The sequence below is a fragment of the Hemiscyllium ocellatum genome, chromosome 2 (genome assembly GCF_020745735.1).
Source record: "Hemiscyllium ocellatum isolate sHemOce1 chromosome 2, sHemOce1.pat.X.cur, whole genome shotgun sequence".
Taxonomy (NCBI): domain Eukaryota; kingdom Metazoa; phylum Chordata; class Chondrichthyes; order Orectolobiformes; family Hemiscylliidae; genus Hemiscyllium; species Hemiscyllium ocellatum.
In genome coordinates, this window is record NC_083402.1 from 68,089,801 (window position 1) to 68,110,170 (window position 20,370).

A 20,370-nucleotide genomic window follows, 5' to 3' on the forward strand; every position below is an offset into this window, starting at 1 on the left:
TTGGGAGATATTCCTCTTTCACGTTGGCGACGACATGGCATTAGCTTAGTGGGTGACAAGAGCATGGAATGCACTCTGGTTGGGGGACAACAATGTTTATTCATAAGTGGCTTGCAACAACATTACTGACTAAGGTGGCCAAGTCCGAAAGGACATAGCTGCTGGACTGGATCTCTGACAGGAGGCACAAGAAAATATATACTTGATCTCGACCAATGATACAGTTGTCCATGAGTGTATGGATACCAGATAGTCCTTCTACAGATGAAGTCCCACATCTACATTGAAGATATCCTCCATCATGTTGTGTGGCACTATCACAATAATGAATGAATACATTTTGAATTGATGTAACAACTCAAGACTGGCCATCCATAATGTTCTGCAAGCCCATCTAACATATTTTCAGCATGCACTCCCTCCTTCACAGATGCATTGGGAGCAACAGTGCACACCATCTACAAAATGTTTTGCAACAGCTCACCAAGGCTCCTTGAGATAACATCTTCCAACCTTGTGACCTCTGCCATCCAGACGGACATGGGGAGCAGATACACGGGAACTCCGCTACCTGCAAGCTCCCCTCAAAGCTGTAAACCATGCTGACTTGTAATCTATCACTGTCAGTGTGTGTCAAAATCCTGGAACTGCCTCCCCAACAGCATTATGGCTGTACTTATGGCACACAGACTGCATTGCTTGAGGAGGAAGCTTACCACCACCATCTTCTCGTGGGCATTTAGGGATGGTCTAGTAACTGAATAATAAATAGTGATCTAAATCATATAAATAAACACCTCCACCACAAAATTTGCATGTAGCCCAGTTCATCAGCAGGTCATGTTGGTTCTTGTTGGGAACTTCTTTTTTATTATTGGATACACAGACTTTTGTTTATCTCCTTCTATCATATTCTCTGCACTTAGACCATGAGTTCAGAGATGCTGACTGAAGCATGCTGGTGCATAGAGAGAAGGAAATGTTCCACTGAATTTGTCCCGCAAAGCAATGCAGATGCTTAAACAAAATACAGAACAATCTCAATCACAAGTAACTCAGTAAAGCAGAAGCAAAGCCATCTCCTCAGTTGCCTGCACCTCACCTGAAATTTCTCCATCTATTTCTGCAAAGAAATTACAATGAAACTAAATAAAGTTTCTTACTGCACCCAGCAATGACATGCCTGCAGAGCTTTGTGGACTTTTGATTGTAGGCTGCAATCTCTTTGCCCGGCTGCAGGAGCAGTCACACTGGATTCAGCTGGTTTCTTGCAGGACTGGATTCAAACTGTGTTGAGTGTGATTTGCAGCTCTCGCATTCAGCACACAGGAGGGTTCAGTCCTCTAATTTCTAGATATAGTGGAGGGGTCATGAATAGTCACCACAACAACAGCCTGCCATAATGTTCCTGGTATAGGAACTGAGAGTCTCAACAGCTATCTTTGTTGCCCGCAGCAGTCAGTGTCTGAAACAAAGGTTAAGAGTAAAAACCTTTTAATTGGGCCCAGTGCTGTCATTGCCTGCCCAAATCCTGTTTTCACCCACACCCCCCACCCACTCCCCACCTCCCTGTTTGGCCTACCACTCAGGTCTGTGCCTGCACCTTGCTCTTGGTTCCTCCAGCTCCAGCCTGGGAAATGGTATTTAATTTTTTTTTTGAAACTCAGCTTGCATTCAAACAACACATCAATGATTCACATCTCATAGTCTGTGGGGACACACAAAAAAAATCTTGCACTGCACTTTTCAATAGATTGATAGCATATGCAAAGAGCTCTCAGTTGTTTATTGATGTGCAATTAGTTTATTCAAGACTAGTTTAAAAATAGGTGAAACACTGTGTTCTCATTGCAATAATAAGTTGTCAGTTCCTGTTTCTTATGGGAAAATCCCATTAGGTTTATTTATTACAGACAGCTCTTTTTCAGCAATTCCAAGCAATTGCTGATAAACCAATTAATCCTTATCTCTTATATCACACTCCAAGTCCCACTTGTTCTTCAGTTTGCTCCCTGAGGGTAGGTCCAATCCAGAGCACCTTGACCCCTACCATAGCCAGGAGGCCGGTTCTGAGTGGACCTCCACTGGAACAAGTATCAAACCCTGTGTTGTTCACCACAACTTGATCCACTGGCGGTCTGGAGAATTACTTCCCCATCCCAATTCTCCAGGTTGCTGTGGCAATATATATTTGCCCATGGGGCAATGAATAATTTTAGATGAGACTCCAATTTCTTTCTATCATATGCCAAACTAGAAATCTCTCCCAATTCTTCCCTACTCCAATGGTAGGCAAAGTAGGGTTTAGGAATTCCTGATGAAGGGTTCTGGCCCGAAACGTCGAATTTCCTGTTCCTTGGATGCTGCCTGACCTGCTGTGCTTTAACCAGCAACACATTTTCAGCTCTGATCTCCAGCATCTGCAGACCTCACTTTTTACTTTAGGAATTGATTCTCAAGCTGTTTGGCTACATTATTAATTCACCTTTGGCCATCAAATCTTTGGAGTGGGACTTGAAGCCAGAGCTTTTGGCTCTGAGGTGAAGCTGCACCACAGGATCAGAATCTCTAAGTAGTAAGCTATGATAAAAGCCATGTTCATTGTGTTCAGCTTTTTTGAATGAGGTCAAAAACATGTTTTCAACTTTATAAAGTTTTCTTATCATAGCAATGTGGTACTTTCTTGGATGATCATTGGTACTTTATAAGGTTTTCCACCTATACTGTATGTTGCCTTGGGTAAGGGTTGTTTAAGGTAGTTCTCTGGCACCAATCCTCCTTTGTCTTTGCTTTATCTAGGGCCTATCTAATGACTGCTGGCTGAGGATACATCACGGTAAAGTGTCTGTATAAGAGGCATTGTACTGAGAAGAATTATTACATGATAGGTGTTCATAAACTACCTTTGGTCAGGCATAATTGCAAGGAATTTACAAATCTGGTTACTCTGAAATCTGGAGTAGAGCACTTTCTCCCCCACAGACTGCATGTGGCATCAATGAAATGTGGAGATATAGTGGAGATCAAAGTATGACCTTGACACAGTCTGTTAGAGCAAACACAGCAAGTTTATCATATTCTAATCAGCCCCTGCCGAGCTTCCAGCCTCATTCAGCCTGATTTAGAAGTTTGTACAGCTTCTTTACTGTTACTCAGTCCAACTCGTCTGGACATTTCATCCACTGCACACATGACACAACCTATCACACTGATCACACTCACCCACAGCCACACCCCCAGCTCCCATGCAAACCGTGATCAGACCATGCTCTTCTAGCTGCTGAGCACCACGTTTTCTAGTAGCAGTATTGCAATGTTCCATTGAGATTGGACCTGCCAATGTTCATTCTAACTTTACCTTGAAAATGTAACCTTTACTGTTTAACCCAAACAAATGATCAGTCAAACAATGCTTTTTTCACACGAGCTATCTTGCAACCCTTATGTTTCCGGCGTCTAGTGCGGCATGTCTGCCCATGTTAGAGCTAATGTAACCTGAACCTTAATCCTTTCAGTGCCATTACCTTCTACAATGACCTACATTTTAACAGCAGGATGACATGTGTTTCATATTTTAAACAATCAGTCTTTATGAAGCAAGATATTCTCTAAATTAGAAAAGCAACTTGAATTTATATCATGTCTTGACCAGAGTATTCTGATGTGCTTCAAAGAAGCAAAAGCGAGCTGGTACTGAGCTACGTAATGAGATATTGGACAGAAACCTGAGGTTTTTGTGGACAAATTCAGATGGGGATGGTTGGCAAGATTGTTTCAGAAGTCAAAGTGGGAAGATTGCTTTAGATCTCCCTGCCACCATGCCATGTTGCTAGCAGATAGAAAGGTGGCAGATACCCACCTATCTGCTTGGAGACCCACTGAACCACTTAAGTAACTAATTAAGGCCTTTTTCCAATCTCCATTAGCATTTTGGCAGTGGTGAGGAGGAGTCTTTCACTCTCTGTACAGAGATGGCTGGTTAAACACTGGTGGCTGGGCTTTGAACAGAGGTATTTCTTTTTGGACTCTCTCTGGTACATAAAAGATAACTTGGTGCAATGGTTGTTCCATGACTTTAATGTCACTTCCATCAGTGATTAACCATGACACATAGGAACAGAATTAGGCCATTCAGCCCATTGAATTTGCTCCACTTTTCCACCATGGCTGATAGCTTTCTCAACCCCATTGTCCTACCTTCTCCCGTTGATCCCTTTATCAATCAAGAACCTGTCTATCTCTGTATCAAATACACTCAATGACTTGGCCTCTACAGCCTTTTGTGGCAATGGGTTCCACAGATTCACCATCCTCTGGCTGAAGAAATTCCTTCTCATTTTGTTTCTAAAGAGTTTTGCCTTCACTCTGAGGCTGTCCCCTCTATCCATACCAACTCCACACCAGGACCTATTTCCCTAAATGAGCCAGAACACATTTTACTTCGCTTTGAGAGTGGACTAGGAGAAAGTGAGGACTGCTGATGCTGAGATCAGAGTTGAAAAGTGTGGCTCTGGAAAAGAACAGCAGGTCAGGCAGCATCCGAGGAGCAGGAGAATCGGTGTTTTGGGCGTAAGCCCTTCATCAGGAATGGGATGAAGGGCTTATGCCCGAAACGTCAATTCTTCTGCTCCTTGGATGCTGCCTGACTTGATCTGCTTTTCTAGCCCAACACTTTTCGACTTTCAAATTGCACGTCATGCTCATCCTTCGGATGCTGTTCCAACAATAGCGACTTCTCGTGCTGCCATGGAGATTGCTGAGTCACTGAATGTTTCCTTTTCAGGGATATCTGACATCTTTAATGAGGTGTGACTTTTCTGCACCTAATTGGCTGTTGCCCATAAAATGCAGCCTAATATCCTGGTCTTTGCCGAATCTATTGACCCTGATGGCAAAACCCCTGCCACCTCTAGAAAATTTCTGGAAATTAGATCCACCCACCTGATGCTTGTTCAAAAGGTTAGGAATTCCTTAAAGGAGGGTGGAGAGTCGGAGAAGGTTCAGAGAGGGAAATCCAGAACTTGAACCTGCACTGTCAAATGTATCATTTTTTCAAATGAGACATTATGAGCAGCACGGTGTCTCAGTGGTTAGCACTGCTGCCTCACAGCGCCGGGGACCTGGGTTCGATTCCAAACTTGGATGACCGTGTGTGGAGTTTACACATTCTCACAGTGTCTGTGTAGGTTTCCTCCCACAGTCCAAAGATGTACAGGTTAGTTGAATTGGTTATGCTAAACTGCCCAAAGTGTTCAGGGATGTGTAGGTTAGGTAAATATAGGATAATAGGGTACGGGAATGGTTCTAGATCGGTTACTCTTTGGAGGGTTGGTGTGGACTTGTTGGACTAAAGGGTCTGTTTCCATACTGTAGGGATTCTATGAAAACCTTAGTACATTCAATCAAAGCTTCATCTACCAATCTGGCTGGCTGGAACAGATGCCTCTTATTGTGAAGTAAATTTGAGAAGTTCTCAGCTGTCCCAGCTAATACTTATTCCCTCAATCAGTATCACTAAAACAACTGACCTGGTTATTGTCAAATTACTGTTTGTGGGACATGTTATGTATAAATCGGTTGCTGCACTTCATACGTCTCAATATTGACTTCACTTCATTAATATTTCACTAGCTGTAAGCTGTTTGAAACAGGTTGGTTCTGAAAAGCAGAAATGCAAGTCTTTGTTTTTTTAATGAAAAATAGACCTTGACCACACATCCTTCTCATTTACATATATTTGAAAGAAAAGTATTTGTGTGGTTATTCACTTGTTAATTTTTTTCTCTCCTGAATCCTTCTCATTTAGATTAAATAGTTGAATACTGCCATTGCTGGTATTTCAATACTATTAGCAAATAACTATAATCTAGTAAAAGACTATCTGGCTACAAACGAGTTACAGGAGACTATAAAGTGGTATGAAAACAACACTTACAATGAAAGTCAGATTATTTACTTTTAAGAAGTGCTGCAATCCTTCCAATAATTCTTGTGTTTTTAAACCAGTTCATTGTCTTTTAAGTCCACAACCAAATATACAAAAAGACATGGTCTTTACACTGTAGAGTTAGTTTCTCTAATACTGACAACATCAAGGCAGTTAATATTCTCAGCAAGTTGACAATTTTCAAACTAATACAAGTCAAAAGGTATGTCAAACATTAGGTTAAAAAAAATTGAACCACAAAGAATTTTATCTAAAATCACAGTAATCTCAAACCAAGCTAAAAACAAATGTACTTCAACAATCCTTCAGCTCCATTCTAATAAGTTTCCAAGTAGGCATGAATAATAACTTTGAAAAGAAATGCTGTTCTTCAAAATGAAAAGAGAACTTGTGTTTTATAAATGGTTGTTTATTTTCTGTGAAATACTCCCGATGAATGATTTCTTTCCACTGAATCGAATACCAAATTTAGAAGTACCTTTCCATCATAATAAATAACATGCAGCCATAACTGATGCACAATTAAACTTGTCTCCCAGCAGTACAGCTTCTGCAACAGAATCATTCAATCTTGAAGTTAAATGGTTGTTGGTGCACCCATTTTCTTAATATTAATCCCACTCATATTACTGTTTAGGTGTATGTCTGTGCAGTTGGCTTTCAGTATGAACTTTATTATTCATGCAGCATATTAATAAAGACCTTCAGCAATCTGTGATCTATTGAATAGGTACCTGCCTGTGGTAACCCTGTATTAAATGTAAATTGCTTGACTTTCAAATTTATTAGAATGGAGCTGAAGGATTGTTGAAGTATTTTTGTTTTTAGCTTAGTTTGAGATTACTGTGATTTTAGATATAATTCTTTGTGTTTCAATTTTTTTTTGACCTAATGTTTGACATACTTTTTGACTTGTATTAGTTTGAAAATTGTCAACTTGCTGAGAATATTAACTGCCTTGATGCTGTCAGTATTAGAGAAACTAACTCTACAGTGTCAAGACCATGTCTTCTTGTATACTTGATTGTGGACTTAAAAGACAATGAACTGGTTTAAAAACACAAGAATTATTGGAAGGATTGCAGCACTTCTTAAAAGTAATTAATCTGACTCTCATTGTAAGTGCTGTTTTCATAGCTGCTGTTGAAGTGGTAATGGAAGCTTAATTTTCAGACACTCTGGAGTCAAGGGTGTATATGTGTGGAGGTCTGGCTGGCACCAATTAGCTGACTGGTCTGTGGACTACTAACCAATTATCAATGACAATGCTGACTGCCTGCCAACAAGTATATGATTGGCTTCTAGGTAGCTGAACAGCTTGGGGATGTGAATGGGATCATCAGAAGCAAGGAAATCCATGAAACAGTAGGAGCTGACTGTTTTCTTTGTCATTAAAATCTTCTCCATCCTGAAGATAGCCCTGTTTACTTCCTCTTTTAAAATTGCTGCAAGCTGTACCTTTTAATTGATAAATCAAATAACTTTCAAAATGTGAGCCAATCCCTCAGTCCCTCCTGCAAACAAGTGAAACTATCTGGAGAAGGAAGATTGAGGAGCAGTATTCTGATCAGCACAATAATCATCTTGGCAAACCTTGTGAACAGGGGCCACTGAACTGCTGTACCAGTCTTCCCCTGCACCATGTTTTGTTTTCCTGTCTATCTGCACATAAGTAGAGAGGGAGTTTATGAAGGGACTAGAGTTTTAGGTTGGATGGTTACTAATTGTTTATCTGTAGCTCAAATCTATTCATTTATAATAAATAGTATTGCTTATTAAGTACAGAGATGTATTCCATGCTTTCTGTTAGCCTGGGTCTAAAAGTTAAGCAAATTGGGGAATTTTGTATACTTTCATAAAATCAATGATTTTTGTAGTGACTTGGTGAATAGTGGGGCTTAATTTACAGCATGCTACCCTAGTGAGACTTGACAATAAATAATAAATAATTGCAAAAATTCTGCAAGAATGTTGCCAGGACTGGAGGGGTTGCTGAATCGGCTGGGGATTTTTTTCCCAGGGGCTGAGGCTGAGGGGTGATCTTAAAGAGGCTTATAAAATCATGAAGGGTATGGAGAGGATGAGTAGCCTAGGGTGGGTGAGTTCAAAACCAGAGGGCATAGGTTAAGGTGAGGGGAGAAAGATTTAAGTAGGACCTGTGAGGTAACTTTATTGTGCAGTGGGTGGTGCATGTATGGAACGAGCTGCCAGAGGAAGTAGTAGAGGTAGGTACAGTTACAACTTTTAAAGGGCACCTGGATGGGTATATGAATAGGAAGGGTTTAGTGGGATATGGGCCAAGTGCTGGCAAATGGGACTAAGTCAGATTGGGAATGTCTGATGGACGAGTTGGGCCAACACGTCTGTTTCCATGCTGTATGGCTGTATGACTTTATAAGGTATAAAGCTCACTAATACAGGACCTGCCTCTCACCATAGCAACATTTACCAAAATACAATTATTTCATCAAAACATTAATAATATTCTTGAGTTTCTAACATTTATTTTCCATGTCTCTGAGTGGGAAGTGTCTGCTGTCAAACAGTAGCGGACTTTATGGACCAGTAGGAGTTTCCTATCCATCGTTTTCGTTGTTTGTCTGAATCAATTAGGGCACATCAGGGTGGGTTTCGAGAATTTCAGGGTTGTCAGAATTTTAACTTTCATTATGTGATTCTAAGCAGTAGTCCAGACTTTCAGAGTAAAAATAAATGTTGGAAATATGCAGTGGTTCTGGCAACACCGTTGAAGAGAGAAACTGAGTTAATTTTTCAGGTCTGTGATCTTCAATCAAAACTGGGCAAAAAGTCAGAAATATGGCGTGTTTTGGGCAAATAAGGGAGAAGGGATCTTGGTCAAAAGAGCTAAACAGAATGTCTGTGATGGGATCGAAAGTAAGAATAAATAATAAAGGATTCACTTTGTAAGACCAAAATGAGCGGTCGGGACTCCTCAGTCACTCCCAAAAATCCCTCCCTTTAACATAATACCTTTTTCTGCAAGTACAGCTGATGTATCATCATTGTTTTTTACCTTTTCCTCTTGTCACCAACCAAGGCCTGAGTGAGACAGCAATGACTACATTCTTCCTTCAGTTTAGTGCACTGTGTGCAACACTCTACATGGAGGCGATCAAAGGCGATGGATGATGGTTTTTTAGAACTTCTCCATTTAGTCTGTAGGCGTGATCCCAAGCTTCCTATTATCTGCCATGTTAATTCTCCACCTTGCTTCCATACTGACATTTCTGTAATATTTTGATGAAATTAAACCCTTGCTAAAATGACAGTATCTCGTAGTTGAAGGGAGTTTCTCGAAATGGAGAAAGGTGACCAATGGTGTTCCACAGGGGTCAGTATTGGGGCCACTGTTGTTTGTAATATACATAAATGATCTGGAAGAGGGCACTGTTGGTATGATCAGCAAGTTTGCAGATGACGCAAAGATTGGTGGAATAGCAGAAAGCATAAGGGAATGTCAGAGAATACAGGAGGATATAGATAGACTAGAGAGTTGGGCGGAAAAGTGGCAGATGGCTTTCAATCCAGACAAATGTGAGGTGATGCATTTAGGCAAGACTAATTCGAGCGAATTATACAATGAATGGAAGAGCCTTAGGAAAAGTTGATGGGCAGAGAGATCTGGGAGTGCAGGTCCATTGTACCCTGAAGGTTGCTGCACAGGTGGATAGAGTGGTCAAGAAGGCATATAGTATGCTTGCCTTCATTGGACGGGGCATTGAGTATAAGAGCTGGCAGGTTTTGTTAAAATGGTACCAGACATTGCTTTTAGAATACTGTGTACAGTTCTGGTCGCCACATTACCAAAAGGATGTGGACTCTTTGGAGAAAGTGCAGAGAAGGTTTACAAGGATGTCGCCTGGTATGGAAGGTGCTAGCTATGAAGAAAGGTTGAGTAGGTTAAGTTTATTTTCATTAGACAAAAGGAGATTATGAGGGGACCTGATTGAGGTTTACAAAATCACGAAGGGTATAGACAGGGTGGATAGAGACAAGCTTTTTCCCAGGGTGAAGGATTCAATAACAAGAGGTCATACTTTCAAGGTGAGAGATGGAAAGTTTAAGGGGGATACACGTAGCAAGTACTTCACACAGAGGGTGGTGGGCATTTGGAACGCGCTGCCAGCAGGGGTGGTAGAGGTAAGCATGGTAGATTCATTTAAGATCCATCCGGAGTAGGTGGGGAGCAGAGGGATACAAATGCTTAGGAATTGATCGACAGGTTTAGACAGTACATTTGGATCGGCTCAGGCTTGGAGGGCCGAAGGGCCTGTTCCTGGGCTGTAAATTTTCTTTGTTCTTTATCTTATCTCCCATTTGACATCTATCGCTTTCCAGACTCCACACATGGAGCTCACTAATTTCAGATGCAATCTTTGCTCCTTTTGCTTTCCTTTCTGAAGTTGTTATTTGGGTTTTCTCTGTTATTTCTAGCTTCCTTTTTTGCTTTTGGATGACAGCAACTCCTGCTTCTGCTATTCTCAATTGTTGAGTCACTTCCTTTGTTACTTGTTGCATTCTCACTCCCATCAGTCTTGCTCAATCACCCTTTTCCCATTTGACCAGCCCATAGACCTTTTCTTTTGTTCTTCTCAACCCTTTCCAATTAACTGAGTTAAACTTGTGAAATTCCTGTATTTTCCCAGTTCTGTTGAAATGTTTTATACAGATTCTGCCAGGCCTCCTGAACAATTTCTAACTATTCCTATTTTGACTTCACATTTATGGAATCTGCAATATTTTCCTTTTGGGCAAGTCACATTTTTACCTAATGAGCCTTGATTTCACATTTACTTGTATTTAGTTGGTATTATCTTATAAAATGTGATAAGCTAGAAGCAAAATACTGGGAGTGTTGAGGATCTGAAATAAAAACAGTGCTGCAGATACTGAAGAATTTGGGCTGTTAGGTTTCAACAACATAGTGATGGGTTTGAACAGAGGACATGTCACATTCTAAACAATGATATGCTCCAGACAAAAAAAAAAGATATGTCTAAACCAACAAATCACTACTGAAATTACAGTAAAACAAATGTTTGCATTAAAATTATCACATGGCCTCAAACTTGCCATTGATTGCATCAAGATTATGATTGCCGTTTGTGAAGTTTATTTAAGTAAAAAACATGGATTCGTGTCAAAACTAATGAGTTGTGAGTTTCATGTTGAGATTTTGATCATACAATGACCCTTATCTTTAATTAATATTGTTTACATCTTTGTTACAGTGTGTATATGATTTGATGAACTAGAAAGCAAGGAATCTGCCTGTCCTTTTTATAGATTTTTACTGTCCTTTCTACTGTCGTCTATTGTTAGCAGTGCTAAACATGAGCAACGTAGGTTGACTCAGTTTCCAGTTTTCTCCTTTTCCCTCTTTGGAAATGTCTGGCTGTCACCAAGTGTTCCTCCAGGAATGAGTGGTTTACATTAGTAACGAGCTAATAGGGAATAGTGTCTCTCGTCATGCTTTAGTGTATAAACATCCTGCTCAGTTCAGCCATCTCCATTCTTGATATGACGGATTACTTCATATCTGTTGTGTGTGTGCCAAAGCTTTGCAGCTGTGGTTGACAGGATGATTAAAGCATCACAAGGAAGAGTATCAAATCACAGCTGATGAAGACAGAAAAAAGGAACTTGCATTTGGTAGTGCCTTTCATATCATTTATGATGTTCCAAACACTTCCAGCTGTTTATTTTCATTGTGGTCATGGCTACCTTGTGGTAAATGTTGAAAGCACTTTACACAGAGGAAGTGAAGTAAGACAAAAGTCTCCGATAACAACAGAATAAATGGACAGAATCTTATTGATAATGTGGGTTGAATCATAAATATTAGCTAGGACACTTTGAAAGTTCCTCAGTTCTTTTCATGTCAGCATGAGAAGAAGAAAAGTTGGTCACAGTGAGGGAGAACCAACTTCAGACAGGGAAAGAAATCAATGCTCAACAGAGACTATCATATTAGAACAGCAATTCTTCAAGTGCAATTTCTTTTTCAAGAAAGTGTTAAATTAAAAGCCTTTAGCCTTTATGAAGATTTTAGGATGGATCTTTTTGAAAGAACTTGAAAGCATGAGTAAGGAAATGTTTTGACTTTACAAACCCATCTCCTTTTAAGGAGAACAAAACCATTCAATATGGCTGTTATGTTTCTCAGCCCCATTCTCCTGCCTTCTCCCTGTAACCCATGTTCCCCTTACTCGTCAAGAACCTACCTATCTCTGTCTTGATGACTCTCAAAATCTTGGCCTCCACAGCCTCCTGCCACTATGACTTCCACAGATTCACCATGCTCTGGCTAAAGAAAATTCTCTCTGTCTCACTTCTAAAGGGTCATCCCTTCGCTCTGAGGCCGTGCTCTCAGGATCTAATCTCTCCCATTGGTGGAAACACCTTCTCCAGTTCCACTCTATCCAGGTCTCACAGTGTTCTCTAAGTTTCAGTGAGAATCCCTCCTCATCCTAAACTCCATTGAGTGCAGTCCCAGAGTCCTCAACCACTCCTCATATGATAAGTCCTTCATTTGCAGGATCATTCTTTTAAACCTCCTGTGGATCCCCTCCAAGGCCAGCGTATTATTCCTTAGATACGGGCCCCAAAACGGTTCCATATATATGCAGACTGACCACAACCTTATACAGCCTCAGCACTATATCCCTGTTCTTTATTCTAGTCCTCTTGAAATGAATGCTAATATTGCATTTGCCTTCCGAAATGCCAACTGAACCAGCATGTTAACCTTAAAAGAATCCTGAACTAGACATCCTAAGTCGCGTGTGCTTCAGATCTCCAAAGCATTCCCTATTTAGAAAATTGTCTACACCTCTATTCTTCCAAACAAAGTCCATAACCTCACACTTTTCCACGTTGTATTCCATCTGCCACTTATTTACCCACTCTCATAGTTTGGCTAAGTCCTTCTGCAGGCTCTCTGCTTCTTCAATACAGCCTCTCCTTCCACCGCAAATTTAGCAACAATGTCCTCAGTTACGTTATCCAGATCATTGATATATGACATGAAGAATTGTATTTACAATACTGACCCCTGCAGAATTCCATTAGCTGCTATCTTGAAAATCATCATAGAATCCCTGCAGTGTGAAAGCAGACCATTTGGACCATGAAATCCATACCAGTCCTCTGAAGATCATTTCACCCAGACCCACCCCCTACCCTATCCATATCTAATCCATGTAGCCTGCACATCCCTCGACACTATGGACTATTTAACATGGTCAATCCACCTAACCTGTATATCTTTGGACCTGTGGGAGGAAACCATGCAAACATGAGAAGAATGTGCAAACTTGATACAGATAGCTGCCCAAGGGTAGGATTGAACCCAGGTCCCTGGCACTGTGAGACAGCAGTACTAACCACTGACCAACTGTGAAATCCATGAGAACCTAAAAAGAACCTTATATTCCCACTCTCTGCCTTCTGCCAGTTAGTCAATCCTCTATCTGTACTAATACTTTGCCCTGAATACAATGAGCTGTTAGTCTTACTTAGCAGCCTCCTGTCCAGCACCTTGCCAAAGGAATTCTGGGAATCAAATAGATCACATCCACTAGCTCTCCTTTGTCTAGCTTGCTCATTAACTCCTCAAAGAATTCTACCAGATTTGTTAGGCATGACGTTCTCTTATTGCAGCTGTTCTATCTCAGCCTTATTTTGCCATGCACTTCCAAATTACGCTGCAATCTCACTCATAATAATGGACTCTGAAATCTTACCAATGACCAAGGACAAGCTAACCGACCTATAATTTCCTCACTTCTGCTTCCCCCCCCTCCCTTTTTAACCAGGGCTGTTACATTTGCCATTTTCCAACCCTGTAGGATCTCCCCTGACTCCAGTGATCCCTGAAAGATCATCACCAATGATTCCATAATTTCCTCAGATATCCCCTTCAGAATCATAGGATGTGGTCCATCTGGTCTGGGTGATGTATTCATCTTCAGACCTTTGAATTTGTTGATCTTTTAATCATATCAATTTCTCCTATGCCATTCCCCTACTAATACTAAAGTTACTCTATCTCTCTCTCTCTCTCTCTCTCTGTCTGTCTCTCCCTCTCTCAATAGACCCTGTGTTCACCAAACTTTCTGGGACATTATTTCTATCCACCTTTGTGAAGACTGAACGAAAATATGGATTTAATTAAACGTCATTGTCAAAGATAGAGAGACATAGTTGATTCTGAAACTAGCAACTTGAATCTAAATAGAGGCAACTAAAGGGTATGAGACAAGAGCCGACTATGATAAATTGGGGAGAATTACTTAAAGGGATAGCAGTGGATTCACGATGAAAAACACTTAAAGAATGCATGAAGGAACTGCAACTATTGTTCATTCCTGTCAAATGGTAAAGTAAAGACGGAAAGATGGCCTGGCCGTAGCCTACAGGGGAAATTAAGGATAGTATTAGATCTGAGGAAAAGACCTACAAATTGGTCAAAAAGAGCAGCAAAACTGAGGATTGGGTGCAGTTTAAATTTCAGCAAGAGATGACAATAGGTCTAATTAAGAGTGGAAAATAGATGATGAGAATAAACTTACAGGGAACATTACCAACTAATTGTTTGTCAAAGGTATGTGAAGGGTAAAAATTAATGAAGGCAAATATAGATCCTTTATAATCAGAGACAGGGGAAGATATAATGGGGAACAAGAAGCTGGTAGACCAATTAAATAGATATTTTGGTACTGTCTACGCAAAGGAAGAAACAAATAATGTCCTAGAACTATTGGGGAATACAGGATTTAGCGGAGAGGGAGGAATTGAAAGAAGTCAGTATTGATAGGGAAGTGGTGTTGGAGACATTGATGGGATTAAAAGGCTGTCAAATTCCCAGAGCCCAATTAATTTACATCCCAGAATGCTTAAGAAAGTTCTGCTCGAAATGCTGGAAACATTGCTGGTCATCTTTCAAGATTCTCAAGAGTCTAGAACATTTCCTGCAGATTGTAGAAAAACTAATGTAACACCACTATTTTAAAAGAGGAGGTAGAGAGAAAACTGAATTATAGACCAGTTAGCCTGACATCAATAGTCGAGAAAATGCTAGAATTCATTCCAAAAGATTTAAGAGCGAAGCACTTAGAAAACAGCGAGAGGATTGGACAAAGTTAGCGTGGATTTATGAAAGGGAAATCATGCTTGACAATTCTATTGGAATCTTTATGGCTATAATGGGTAGATAAGGGGGAGCCTGTGGATGTGATTTACTTGGACTTTCAGAAGCTATTTGATAAGGTCCCAAATAAAGAATAGGATGCACTATTAAAGCATGTGGTATGTACTAGTATGTTGGAGGTATGTACTGATGTCAATAAAGGACCAACAGGCAGATAGGAAATGGAGTGGGAATGAATGGGTCACTTTGAGTGGCAGCCAGTGACCTATGAGTTCCCTTAGGTATCAGTGCTTGCACCCTAGCTATTCACAATATATATTAATGATTTAGATGAGGGAATTAAATGTAATATCTCCAAGTTTGTAGACAATACAAAGCTAGTTGGGAGGGTGAACTATGAGGAGGATGCAGAGGTGCTTCTGTGTGAATGGGACAAGTTTAGTGAGTGGGCAAAAACATGCCACAGGAAGTATAATGTGATTAAATGTGACGTTATCAACTTTGGTAGCAGAAATAGGAAGGCATATTATTACCTGAGTGGTGATAGTTTGGGAAAGGGGGATATACAACAACAGCTAGTGCCCTTCAAATCAGTCACTGAAAATAAACATGCAAGTACGGCAAGCAGTGAAGAAGGCAAATGGTTTCTGGGCATTCATTGTGAGAGAATTTAAGTATAGAAGAAAGGATGTCTGGCTGAAGTTTGAAGGTGCCTTGATGGGTCCATAACTGGAATATTGTGTGCAGTTTTTGTCTCTTTACCTGAGGAAGGGTGTTTTGACTCTTGAGAGAATTCAAAAAAGGGTTACCAGACTGAGAACTGAGATAGGGCTGATGTATGATAAAGTGGGGCAGTGGCACTTGGTAAATTGTTCCCAGAGGGGTGGGGGCTTTCTGGTATTCCACGCTGCAAAGATTCTGTACAATAAATCTGAACAATAAAAAGGCTATTAAGAAATGGCTCTGAAGAAAAATTTTTTTCGCAGTTTATTTGCAATTTCTGTTAGAAACATGATATTTATAAGTGTTAATGGCTGTTGCTTTGTACATTAAAATAAATGGATTTAAGCTAGACAACACTGTTCATCACATTCATTCCAGATGATTTTAGATAGAGATATTGATGTAATGCGTGTTTTGTAATTCCTCTGAAATTGTCTCTTCATAGGTTTTAGTTTGAAAAGATAAAAAAAAGCATAAAAAGAATTAATTTGAACATCCCATAGCACTTAATTGTGGTTTACAATAAAGCAAAACTGATGCTCCGTATCTGAGGTCTCTATCTAATTCATTAGCGTTAGATACTCCCATGATATGGACACACTGCATTATTTATCTTCTCACCAGGATAAACACTTTTATCTTTTTACCTCACTTTGAAACAGGAGCTCCATCTGTGACTGAAATCATGGGATTGCTTTCATTTACCCGTCTCTTTTAACTGGCTTCCCTAACTTTCCATATTCGACTTGTAATTTGTCACTTCCGCACAACTCAGAATTTGCTACTTTTCTTTACTAAAAAATTGAGACTTTAACAGGAAACTTGCTGGAAATTCCTTCTGGATTGTGCATGTCAAGCAGAAGACTCAAGAGCAAACTGAAATTAGGGCTTGTGGGATTTCATTAACGCTATTTGGGTAAGCAGTTGGAGCCAATTGCATTTATAAAGGCAGGTATTCCCCCCCCCCCCATTTTATTGAGATGAATGGCTGCTTGTTTTGTCAACAGTTCATCTGCAAGGGGCTTAATGCTTTTTGTGTGGTCACTCTGGATGTTTGAGAAATGGCTTATCACATATTAGATCAAATGTCTTTCAAATGCCCTTGGAATGAATAGCTGTAGGAGAAAGTGAGGACTGCAGATGCTGGAGATCAGAGCTGAAAAATGTGTTGCTGGAAAAGCGCAGCAGGTCAGGCAGTATCAAAGGAGCAGGAGAATCAAATAAGCCCTTCTTCAGGAATGAGGAGAGTGTGCCAAGCAGGCTAAGATAAAAGGTAGGGAGGAGGGACTTAGGGGAGGGGCGTTGGGAATGCGATAGGTGGAGGGAGGTTAAGGTGAGGGTGATAGGCCAGAGGTGGGATGGGAGTGGAGAGGTAGGGAAGAAAATTGCAGGTCAAGAAGACAGTGCTGAGTCTGAGGGTTGGGACTACGATAAGGTGGGGGAAGGGGAAATGAGAAAGCTGGAGAAATCTGCATTCATCCCTTGTGGTTGGAGGGTTCCTAGGCGGAAGATGAGGCGCTCTTCCTCCAGGTGTCGTGTTGCCATGGTCTAGCGATGGAGGAGGCTAAGGATCTGCATGTCCTTGGCGAAGTGGGAGGAGGAGTTAAAGTGTTCAGCCACGGGGCGGTTGGGTTGGTTGATGTGGGTGTCCCAGAGGTGTTCTCTGAAATGTTCTGCAAGTAGGTGGCCTGTCTCCCCAATGTAGAGGAATGAATAGCTGTAGTTTGTAAAATTAACCATTGTTATTCTCATTTAACACAAATAAATGTGACTCAACTATGCACATTGACACATTTATAATCAATAGCTTTATTTTTCCTTGTAGAATTGGTTGCATGTGGTGTTATTATTGTCCTGAATAATTCAAAAGCCTGCTACCTACTACCTATTATGAAATCATAAATCTCACATGTAGTCGGGCTCCCTTTAAACTAGCCAGTGTTGAAGAGATGAAAGGAAAACCAGAGATCTGAACGATCAAGGAAATGCTGCAAATGCATGGCACATCTGAATGAAAAAATAAACCAACATTTTAGTTATAGGCCAATCCAGAAAAAGAATCTAACATTCTCAAGCAAAGACAGATTTTTATGGTCACTAATTTCCAAAAGCATTTGTTGCTTGTTTTCATTGATTCCAGAAATTGGTTCTTTTGCAATGATTATGAATTTTTTACCAAGTATGGTAAACCTATCTGAAGTCCAGTATTGACATATCCTTCCTTCCTCCAGAGTTGGAGTTCCAGCTGTAGCCACCATTCTCTTCTAACGCTTTGTGACTACAGAGCTGTCAGCGAATCAGATTGGCCAGAATCTGTTAAGGCCAAAACATCTTGGCTCTGAAGGGTAATAGTCCCCCTCAGATTCAATTAGAACTAGTCCCAATGTATTAGTATGGCCAGGCAGCCAGACTTCACGTGAGCGTGGCACTGATTGAATTGTAGCTCAGGGTTATCCATTCTGCCTACAACATCTATTCTTTTGCTTTTTAAAGAATTTTGCAATTGGACATTATATAGTATAACTTGTCTGGACCATTTGGCTTCAAGCTCTTAAGAGATAATTGTCTCTATGCCATTTATTTATGCAGCTGTTTGGGTTTTGTATCAAATTTTTGAACGTAGATATTACTTTTTAATTATCCTGTTCAGAGATTTTATTATATACCTCTGGTGAAGGTGAGACTTGAACCCAGACCACCTGGTCAAGCTGTAGGGATACAACCACTACATGACATGAGACCATAGATATTTCAAGTTAACTGTCTCAGATTATTGGTCAGAGTATTGAGTATAGGAGTTGAGAGGTTATGTAGCAGATGTGCAGGACTTTGGTTCGGTCACTTTTGGAATATTGCGTGCAACTCTGGTCTTCCTATCAAATGTTGTGAAACTTTAAAGAGTTCTGAAAAGATTTACAAGGATGTTGCCAGGGATGGAGGATTTGAACTATAGGGAGAGGCTGAATAGGCTGGGAGTGATTTCTCTAGCGCATCGGAGGCTGAGAGGTGACCTCATACAGGTTTATAAAATCACGAGGGGCATGGATAGGGTAAATAGACAAGGTATTTTCCTGTGGTGGGTGAGTCCAGAACCAAATGCCATAGGATTAGGGTGAGGGGGAAAGACTTAAAAGAGACCTAAGTGGCATCTTTTTCACACAAAGAATGGTGCGTTATTGGAATAAGCTGCCAGAGGACGTGGTGGAGGCTGGTACAATTATAACATTTAAAAACATTTAAAAGACATCTGGATGGATATGAATAGGAGGAGCTTAGAGGGATATGGGTCAAGTGCTAGCAAATGGGATTAGATTAGGTTGGGATATCTGATTGCCATGGATAGGTTGAACCGAAGGATCTGTTTCCTAGCTGTATAGCTCTATGTCTCTATGTTATTACGCACCTCTGGAAGAGATAGGACTTGAACCCAGGCCTTCTGTCTCAGAGCTAGGGGCACTACCAGTGCAATAGAAGAGCTCCTATGACCACTTGGCTCATGTTTCCCCCAATCAGGTTTATTTCAGGTGTTTCCAGCTGTTCTATATGTTGAGACTATTAGGAAGACCGGCAGCTTGAGGAAAGAACGTCCTGTCTTTCATATTAAGATTCCATTTATATATTAAATATATCACAATCAGGAATTTTGTTTATCCTTTTAAAATGCTGCAGAAATATCTGAATGCAGTTCCAAATTCCCCCAAAGCTATAATACAAGTGCGTGCGCTTAGAAGAGTAACCCAAAAGAAGTGGCATTCTACTCTATTTTCTGCCCCCCAGTAGCGCATTCAGAATTTTTGAACTATTATATTCTATTCTTGTGAGTCATGGTGAATGCTACTTAAAACAGAATAATTCAGCAGCTTCAAGAAAATAAAATACACACATGCATAAAAGTTGTGGAATTGAATAAAGGTGCAGAACTTCAGGTTAACAAAACTGAAGAATTTGGTTTTATAAGGAAAGACATTATATAAGCAGCTATAAAACAAATGCAGGTAGTTTTGGGATAACTTGTTTCAGCAGCACGACTTGCCTAAAATGTCACAGAAGAATTAGGGAGCAGTATTTTGGAGAATACTTCCCTCCATGAGCAACAGCAGGAATTGGTTTAGATGCTTTGTTCTGTGTATGTGCCAATGTCTCCATTGTCAGAGCAGCTTTCTTACATTTTATAAATGTACTGTGTTAAATTTACTTTTGTTTCATTAATAAGTATGATTTCATTCAGGCTGGGCTATACTTTGTTTTAGACGTTTGGGTGATTTTTGAGTGATCGTGTGATAGTTTTTTGCTGGTCAGCCCCAATCACACTTTTCCCATAGGCCCATTATTTCTATGAAGCGGTTTTCTATTAAGCAAGGTTTTGTTGGATTGCAACTACACCATTATCTGTATTCTAAATTATTTTTGACATTTAAGAAAATGCAGTTGAACAGATAAAAACTCATGATATGACTTAGAGGCATCTTTATGAATCACAAATGGCCTCCATTACACATGAAACTTGTGTCAAATTGCAATTAAAAAG

General features: G+C 40.3%; 1 protein-coding gene across 1 annotated transcript in view; it reads left to right on the plus strand.

Moving 5' to 3' along the window:
- LOC132827770 (small conductance calcium-activated potassium channel protein 2) overlaps nt 1-20,370 on the plus strand; it is a 145,773-nt gene that overhangs the window by 31,852 nt on the left and 93,551 nt on the right. The window contains exon 4 of the mRNA XM_060844476.1: nt 9,567-9,571. Coding sequence (XP_060700459.1) covers nt 9,567-9,571 — 5 coding nt within the window. The remainder of the gene's footprint in view (nt 1-9,566; nt 9,572-20,370) is intronic.